A 9,547-nucleotide genomic window follows, 5' to 3' on the forward strand; every position below is an offset into this window, starting at 1 on the left:
GTGGGAGAGACACCTCCAGCTGTGAGCCAAGGTGCGCTTGGCTCCTGAATCCCCTACTGGATTCAGAAGTACCAAACTTCCCACGTGGGACTAGAGACACAGATATTTCATCTGGGTGTTTCAGGAAAAGGAGATGACTAAGAAAAGCCCTAGGAACGTGGCACTGCGCAGACCTCATGAGTCACGGGGGGGGCAGTGATCCCGATGGAGGGAGAGAGGTCCAGGTCTGAGATGGAAACTCCAGGGGGAGGGCGGAAGGTGAACCTCTGCAGGAGGCTGGTGAAGAAGAGGAAAAGCTCCATTTTGGCAAGAGTCTCTCCAGCACAGGTCCTCCGCCCTGGAACAAAATGCAGAATGGCCATAAGAAAGTCAGTGGGAGCTGCTTCTTGAGCTGTTGTCAGAGGAGAGGAGAGGAGAGGAGAGGAGAGGAGAGGAGAGGAGAGCGCTGGGAGGAGAGGAGAGGAGAGGAGAGGAGAGGAGAGGAGAGGAGAGGAGAGGAGAGGAGAGGAGAGGAGAGGAGAGGAGAGGAGAGGAGAGGAGAGGAGAGGAGAGGAGAGGAGAGGAGAGGAGAGGAGACCTCTGGGAAGAGTCTGAGAGGCCAGCTCCAATGGGAAAGGAATCTTAGATGTCCAGTTCCCCTCAAAGCCCTAAAAACAAACTGAAAGATACCTGCTGAAAAAGGCATGAAAGCGTCTTTCTTTACAAACTTCCCCTCAGAGTCGAGAAAATGCTCAGGGTAGAAGATGTCTGGTTTCTCCCACTGGGATTTGTCTCGCAGGACAGAGGCCAGTAAGGGGACAATGTAGGTTCCCTGCAAGCCAAGGCAGAGCAGTTATTGCACTGAGGATGGTGGTGCTGTCACTACCAGAGTGATGGCAAGTGTTGGAGCTGAAAACACCCACTTTAATAGGGGAGATCCTGTCAAAGTAGCTGTGAGAACCCCAGTGTGAGCAAGCATCTTTGGACGCAAGCAGGACTTGAAAGGGAGATGTGTTACACTGGGGTCAGAGAGAAGAAAAGTAGCGCAGAAGTTGTCTCACCTTGGGAATGAAATAGCCTTTGAGGGTCACGTCTGCAGTAGTCTCATGAGGCAAGTTCAATGGCAGGATACTAGCAAACCTTTGAATTTCATGGACAACAGCATCCGTATATGGCATTTGGGTTCGATGCTCGATTCGTGGGGGGTTTGACCCTATCACTTGCTCTATCTCTTCTTGGACTTTTTCTGCGAAAGGAATAGGGACCGTACATAGATTACTTGAATGTCTCTTGCTCCTGCTAGGAATAGGGGGATGTGGAGAATTCACTTTTTGTTCAATGCTCAATGTGAAGTCACATTTGAGGTGACCTGATGAGAAGGAAGCAGCTGATTGCCTGGTTTCCACTTACTCTGAATTTCAGGATATTTCATCATGAGCAGAAGGCCCCAACGCAAAGTGGTGGATGTGGTCTCCATGCCAGCTACAAACAGATTTCTCACAACCTCAGTTAAGTTTTCATTATGGAAATATCCATTGGTCTTTCCATTCTCCTGGAGATAGGAAACAGTAGTAATATCAGCTGATTAAAGATTCAAGAAGGCACTTTTTTATTGGAGAACAGGGAAAAGCTTTCATATGCAGCCCTCAGGGAGGAGTTAAGTGTAAAGGATAAGAAGGTTTTGAGGGGATGCCTTGAGAAACCTGTTCTAAGCTGAGTCTTGAGATAGAGTGTTCGGACTGCCTGTGCTGCCCACAACAACACGCACTCAAGTCAACAAGGGTCTTCAGCTTGGATCATGTCAGTGATGACAAGAATGTTTTGGAAAAGAGCAAGCAGTCGCTGGGGCCACCCATGTGATTCAATCATTTGCTTCAGATTTTTTCTGCCCATGGGTCATGGAGCAGGGCATCTTGCAGGGTAAGATTTGTTGGGAAGAAGAATAAATGTGCTGTCAGAGCTGGGTTTTGGCATGAACTCAAGAGTACTGGGGACTCGGCCCATGATGGTATTGCTTTTACCTGCCACTAGCACCAGAAGAGAGCCTAGAAAGGTGGTTCATGTTCCCCTGTAATCCAGCAGCCAACCCATGCTTTTGCTATAGCAGACTTGGGCTTAAAACTCATGAGTCCAGACCACATAAAGGTGAGGGCTGGGTACAAACACTGCCATATTTTACAGAACTGTGAAACTAGAGTTTTGTTGAAGCAGGTAAAAGAAATCTTGTGTTTGCTGGCAACTGAAACCGAGAAATATGTGCCAAAGAGTCCCGGGCCTAGAGCTTTCCCTGGGTATGTCTCTATGAATTTAAGAGTCAGAAATGCTGGGGTGCAGAAAGGGATTTTAAACTAACATCTGCTCATACTTTGCTTGCTGAAATCGTGTTTTGTATTTTCCTGATAAATTACTGGGGACACATAAAGATGCTTGCTCGTGATCAATTTGTCTCCTAGCTGAAATGACTGCACAGTCTTCTAGTCTGACCGCAGTTTTTGATAGGACTTTTGCACATGCTGTATCTCTCTTGAAGAACATTTGTTTATCTACCAAGCCTTGAAAGAAGAGTGAGGATATTTGAAGAAGCTGCTAGGATTCAATTACCTCTTGTTGTCTCACAAGGAAAGTGTCAATGAAGCTCCTCTGGTCGTTTCTATCCAGGGCTTTGAGATGTTCTATGAAAGTCACCTTGATAAAAGCATTGATTTCTTTTACATTCTGAATATAAATTTTGTGGTTCTTCAGGAGGAATCCAAGGACTGGGAACGTGTTGTACATCTGCAAGATGCAGAGATAGCGAGGAAGAAAAAACAGATCCTAAGCAGATGTATCACAGTTCAACAGCGTATATTAAGAAAAGCCCTTACACGAAATGGTGTATAGTCTTATACTCAAGATGCAATATGTTCCTTCGTCCTCCTTTTTCCCTGGCCAACTGTGTAAAATGGTTAAAATTTATTCCCTCTTACACTGAGTATTAATGACACTAGTTAATGATGGCCTAGAAATCCCATGTTTTTGCATATGTCTTTGACACTATTTCCTACCTCTCCACTCCTAGAGAATTCATCCCTCCCTCTCCACACTGGTTGAAATTGGGAGTCTCAAGCTGAAGAGACAGTTACAGGCATTCCCACACTGATTTTGACCTTGTTGCTTGTAATGGGAGATGGGGAATAATGACCAACAACTATTGCTAGGGGACACAATCCTTGTATCATATTACATGTTGTTCAATTCTTCATGAAAGGATGAATTTATCATTTCCCAGGCTATGCTGCTAAGAGAAACCCATAAATAGCATGAGAGGTCCAGTTTCTGCCATTTCAGGCATGTACAGATAGAATTGTTGCAATGATCAGCGTTGGAGAGGTGTACCTCTGTATACCACTGCATAATCATGCTTTTGAAGAGCAATATTCAAACAGTATGAATTACCGAAACTGATGGAGTTCCAAAAACCCTGAGATTTTCGTTCACCATTGACAGGAGCCTTTTGAATGTGGGGTCTTCATAGTCATATCGCTTTCCAAGCAATATGGATACGATGACATTAGCAACAGCGGCGTTCATCATCAGAGTCATCTCAAGGGGCTTCCCTAGCATGGGAAAAGGTGGTGCAAACAATAAAGTCAATAGTTACTCTAATTAAAGTGGCATGCAGAGGCTCAGTGAAGTCTGGGACATGATAGGCACAGAGCTGGCAGGAGGAAAGGCTCCCTCATCTCAGGATTCACATGACCCTAACAGCATTTTGACAGACCAGGGACTGAATGCAAGTCTTTTTTGCTCCCCTCCATTTTCTCCAAGACTATTGTGGCCCTGGGTCTTTGTGGCCCTTCCCCAGGCTGCTTTGTTTGGGCATACATGATCTTAAAGTTTCCTGGTATAAGGGAATTGCCATTTCCCCCACCGGTGCTGTCCTGGGCTGTCCCTTATCACCACTATATTTTGGACTGTGTCCTTTCAGGCCCTTTAGGTCCAATCTCCTAACTCAGCAGCTCATGGTCATTCAATCTTTCCTGCTGGGGCTCGCACTTTACAGCTTCTAGATCCCTCTGGTGCAGTTCCTTTGCGGCTGGATACAGCTCCTGCTTTCAGGGGCTCAAGGTGAGGACTTGAAGCCTGAACTAGAACGATGAGGTAGAAATCTGTTTTTATCCCAAGTCTGCTTGGTCGGATGAAGTCCTGCTGTTGGTAACTGAGCCTAGTGAGAAATAATCTTAGATGATGCTGGTGAAATGTCTAACTGGATGTTCTGCCTCCTATTGGAAGGGGCTTCCCAGACATGTGACTTTAGGGACAATCAATATTTTAGTATAGGTATGCAAGCCCTTGCAATGGCCTTCTGCTCTCCCAGTGCCCCTAAATCAATCAAAGGGGCTGCACATGGAGGAATAAATTACTCTTCTCAGATGTGCTGTTTGATGTTTGACTCCATGTTTGACTTCCAATGCCTCAATCAATGCTTTTCATTTGCATGTCAGGCAATTGCCAGGTAGAGAGACAGACAGCTTGTATAAACTCCTTGGAGCATGGATGCTGGAGAAAGGTAGACCTCTGAAAGAGTTCAGAGACTCTTCTTCCTCGACCCTTAACATTTCTGTAGGAGGCTTGAGGAAAATCAGTGTGTTATGAAGGTAAGATTCCCCCCACCTTTCTGTGCCTCAATGGTGTCTGCCAGGTATCCATACTCTTCTACAACACGATCCTCTATGGCCTTCTTGCCCATTCCAAAGTCTCGTAAGGTTGTAAGAGTAAATCTTCGCATCACTTTCCAGTTTTCTCCATCAGAAAATATAACTCCTGAAATGGAAAATGAAAACACAGAAATAGAAATTTCATCACGAGAGCAAAGATTCCTCATCTACCCTCAGTCTTGATAGAGATGAGTGCTGGCAGGAAACCTGTCAAACCCTCAAGACATGTTGTGTCCCCACGTAGAATGAAATAAGACAGGAAAGATATGTCAGGAGAAAGCTCTGAGGGAAACAGCCACCATTCTGAGTTCGTGAGGTGCCTGATGTGCCCTGAGACATGAGGGCTTTTGTTCAGCTTTGTTTAGAATTTAGAACAGAGAGTTGGTTTTGTGCCTCTGGAACATCACCTAGGATGGTGAGTGTGCTCATTAACCTTAGATGTCTCCCTTAGGTGAGATGTATCCTCTCTCAAGGGTGCTAGTGTTCTTATGCAGACTGTAGAGAGTAAACGAAACCTCAAATGCAGGCATCTGTTTGGAAAATCTCCCCACTTGGTGGGGATAATCCCAACCCCCTACATACTAGAAAAGCTGCAGAGAATTCTCAGTGGCATCTGCAGAGACGTTTCGGTCAAGCTGGTGCTGCTATTTACTCTCCTTGCACCTGTCATGCTCTCTTATTCTTGCTTAAAGTCTTGTTCAAGAAACTGTCCCTAGTGAGGAAAGAAAACATTTGCAAATAGGTTGGCATTTAACAATACATTACTCAGAGCTGGTCACAAGGTACAAATGTGCTCACCCTTGCTTTCCTGTCAGAAGACAACAATCTCTCATGTCCCTACCTCCATGTATCCCATCAATATTTATGGGAATCGAAACATGAAATTCAGGGTCTAGCACCTGTGGAGGGTGAAATCTCCACCAGAAGAACTCAGAGCAAAAGTGAGCTTCCTTAGAAGCAAAATAAAGGCTTGGGTTATTGTTTATTCTCTCTTTAAGAGAGATTTATTTTCAAATGTAAATTGAACTGCAAAATTTAAAATAAGCATTCAATAATATCAATATCACAAGAATTATTTGGAGATAGTGCTGCTGATGTAGGAGACACTTCTCTGCCAGTTTGTACTGGGTTTATGTGACAAGGTTTTGGTAGCTGGGTGGCTGCAGAGGTGGCCTTTGTGAGAAGAGATCAGGAGATGCTCCCATGTCAGCTCCTCAACATGTCACCTCTAAGGGAAAACTCGGCTGCAGATTCAGACCTGTAAATTATGTGTTTATGTGTAAATTAAGAGTATCATCTCCCCTTATCCCCGATAAATATCACCACACATTGTTCAATTTCCCCCTCATTTCCATTGCTTCACATGCTTAGCAAAACAAAGTGAGACGTTCTGCATTCTCCTCTCCATGGAGAAGTCTCCTTCTTCTTTGCAGAAGGCAGGTGTATGGGGAACAGAACAGCACGCTCACCTTTTCCTTTTCCTGTTTCTTCAACAACTGGTATTTTAGGTCTCCCTGCAAATGCATCTGCCTGGTTCACCAGAGCTTCCTTCACTGTGTCATATCCTGAGAGCACCACCGTTTTCCTTAGTCCCATCTGAATGCTGAAGACTGGGCCATACCTTTTGGATAGCTAGTGGGATGAAAGGGGACAACAAAAGAAGATGATTTTCAGATGATTTTCAGCAAACTCAAAATACTTGATTTTCAGCAGGTTTAATGTTCTCTTTCCTGCATGGCATTGGCTTTTCATTCACTGTCCAAAATGTGGAGAATTTGTCATACAAATGTTAGAGCTCTTTTAAAGAAAAAGAATCACAATGAGGTCTGGAATCCTCTGTGGGGTATTTGAGTAACAGACTCTTAGAGGGGCTAAAGGAAAGGCTGAAGAGCAGACAGGCTTGGCCCTGTGTTCCTTTGAAGAGACAAACGGAAAGTGAATTTCTCAGTAATCGTGGCAAAACCTGTGCAGTTCCTGGTATACAAATCTGGGGAGGTACAAATCAGCTGGAATCATGAGTAACAGCTCTTAAATAGTCTGGAATTATGCCTTTAGATGCATCTGGAGTTACTGCCTTTAGTGACAAGGTGCAGCCACAATCAGGCAGGAGTAGACTGCATGGCTCACATGGGAATGAAATCCAGGAAAGCAAGTTAAGAATGGCTTCATTTTGAGTTATGAGGTAACTGTGTCCACTACATGGACTCTGTAAGTAACTTTTGATTGAGAAACTAAGAACTCATAAAGGATATGTTGGGAATGTTCCCCAACCCAGAAGGGAGACCAGTTTTCAAGTTGGTAGTACATCAGGGCACAGGAACTGTCTGAAACTCTTAGGTTTGCTGTTCATGGCTTTGAGGAGTAGTGCGGTGAGAGGACCCCACAAACCAAACCATTATCTGACTGTCACACACCATCTTCCCTGAAGTCCTGGGGTTTACTGCCACCAGATATGAAAGAATAAGCAGTGTTTATTTGTTTCCTACTTTGCTTTGGGAAACCAGAAAAGTTCCTCCTTCATGGTGAGGATGAAGGGAGGGGATCAAGAAGCTGTTTTCTGCCAGTTCCCTGATGGCTGAGTCCACCAAACAGCCTCCAGAAAGTTCTGGTCTCCTCCCCAAATGTTTTAGCAGCCCCTGGTGGAAGTTCCTGTAGGAACTGTAGGGCCCATCTCTTCTAGTTACCCTTGTCTGGAGAACCCCAGCATTTCCTGTGTTCCACAGAAATAGGTCGATTCTCTTGATGTGGCTGGAAGTCAATTCCCCTGCACTGACACAAGATCATGTGATAGGAAGAGCAGTTACTGCAGATAATTAATTCTGCTGCATTTGTATCTACCTGTCCAGAGCAAAATTTGTACCCCTTTTGGGGGGGTCACTGACTGCCTTAGAGAGCTCTAAGAAAAGGAACAAGAGAAGTTACCTCTATCATTGTCAGGTAAGGTCTCTTCAGATCCATGATGTGCAGATTTCCAATAATGGGTAAAGGTCTGGGTCCTGGAGGGAAGTTTTCTCTTGCATGCCTCTTCCAGATATGTTGTCTTTTCAGAATCAGCAGGAGAATGAGTATAAACAGTAACCCTACAGGAACAAGATTGACCCAATCCATTGTCTTTCAGCAAAGGCTTAGCTGAGAACAGGAAAATTCAGGCAGAGAATGCAATCTCCTGTCAGAAGTTAAGAGTTTCAAGTATTAATGGCACTTGTACACATACAGAGATATGAGCTCCACCTCTAAGAAATGGTAGAAATGCCCGTCTGGGGTTTTACCCTTGGAGAATCCCTACTAGGCACTCTCACCACCGTGTGCGCTTACTTTGCCCTGTACTGGTTACTGTTTAATGGGTGATGTTTAAACTAGTCCTGTGCATTGGCAGAGATGTCTGTGGGCATAAGTCCAGTTTAGAAACAGCAACTCAAACACTGCCTTGAACTGGGAGACTGGGAGGAGGTGGGAGAAGAAGGAAGAGGTTCCACTGGTTGCTCAGGCTTTCCCTTCTTTCTTTATGTTGGGGATGCCAGGTCTTGACAAGAGCAGAAGCTCAGCGGACTAGGGATCTGAGACAGTTGTGAAGATTTCTCTTGAGTAACCTGAGTGTGGATTTATGGCCTTGATGCACTGTGGGTCCTGTAGTGGAAAGCTGCATTGATCAGAAGTGCTCAAGAGAGGAAGAACTCAGTGCCAAGCTCCCCTGAGCTAGCTGAATAATGTGTCGTGACACACATATCTTTGTTCTAGCAGGATTTCAGGCAGAATAAAATGTACGGTCAGACTGATCTGGCCAAATGGTGAGGTCTGTATTGATCTGATAGCCTCAGCTTCCTTTAAAGTGAATAGAGGGCAAGGAGCACCTTCTCTTCCAAAACCAGAAGCTGAACCTGGTTAGATAAGCCATGCCTTACAGGCTCCTGATTTTCCCATAATGGTTGAGGCTGGAAGGGAACTCTGGAGGTCATCTGGTTCAACACTGCTGCTCAAGCAGGGCAACATAGAGCCAGTTGTACAGTAGGGCCTGTATCTTCAGCTGTGGCATTGACATCCAGCTGTAACCATTTCAGGAAGAGAGGTGGAGAGAAGAGCTTGTATGATTATCTCTGAACGGGGAGCCAAAGCTGAGGGGAAAATGAGAAAAAATGGCCTCTGTTGGTTGAGGAAAGAGGGCTGAGGTACAGTCTGACTTGTGTGTCTTAGAGTCTAAGAGAGTGAGCAGCAGAGAAGAAGGTGTTAAAAGAAGCCATGGAGAAGAAACCATCCAGGGCTTTCATTGAGACTGACCAGAGATGAGCCACAGCCTTCACAATAGTGTTTGGAAAAGCTTTCTAGTAGAATTGTAGAGAAGTAAATTGTACATGACCTTGAGGCAAGAACATGAAGGGCTGTGTGAGGTGAGGTGCCCAGGCTGAGCCCCTTGTCCTTGACTCTTTAAAGTGTCAGGATCCCTGCAGAGACGTAACCAAAGGCATAAGGGAGGAATCAGCCCCCGAGGGGATGGGGGTGCAGAGACCTGGAGGAAAAGAGCACGGGCACCTGGCCGGGAGCCTGGAGGAGGAGCTAGAGCAAGCCTGCTCTTGTACTGGCTTGCCCTGAGTGTGCTGCTGCCCCTGGGGTCTCTGGAGGAAAGACCAGGGCATTTCACCTACCTGGAAGGTGTCCTGGAAAAAAGTCCAGGGCCTATGTCCAGCTGTGTGCCACTTGGCCTGTTTCTGCTCACCTCCCCAAAGAAGGTAAAAAGGCACTGAGAATGTTATTCTTTCCACATATATCTGGGATTTAACTATTAACAAAGAATGAGTCAGATACTGACTCTTGAGGTATGAAAGGAAGCAGCAATTCTGAGTTGTTTCTGTCATGGTTTAACCCGGCAGGCAGCC

The 9,547-nt window shown here is 45.4% G+C and overlaps 1 protein-coding gene across 1 annotated transcript; it reads right to left on the bottom strand.

Moving 5' to 3' along the window:
- On the bottom strand, positions 1 to 7,965 carry LOC104078607 (cytochrome P450 2K4-like). The gene is made up of 9 exons (XM_009580302.1): positions 7,599 to 7,965; positions 6,146 to 6,308; positions 4,633 to 4,782; positions 3,415 to 3,575; positions 2,581 to 2,754; positions 1,390 to 1,531; positions 1,041 to 1,225; positions 670 to 811; positions 1 to 337 (listed from the first exon to the last, which is right to left on the bottom strand). Exons 1-9 carry the CDS (start codon positions 7,782 to 7,784, stop codon positions 150 to 152), a joined length of 1,491 nt encoding a protein of 496 aa, XP_009578597.1. The 5' UTR covers positions 7,785 to 7,965; the 3' UTR covers positions 1 to 149.
- Between the last annotated feature and the right edge of the window lie 1,582 nt (positions 7,966 to 9,547).

Source organism: Fulmarus glacialis, unplaced genomic scaffold (assembly GCF_000690835.1).
Source record: "Fulmarus glacialis isolate BGI_N327 unplaced genomic scaffold, ASM69083v1 scaffold28106, whole genome shotgun sequence".
Classification (NCBI taxonomy): Eukaryota; Metazoa; Chordata; class Aves; order Procellariiformes; family Procellariidae; genus Fulmarus; species Fulmarus glacialis.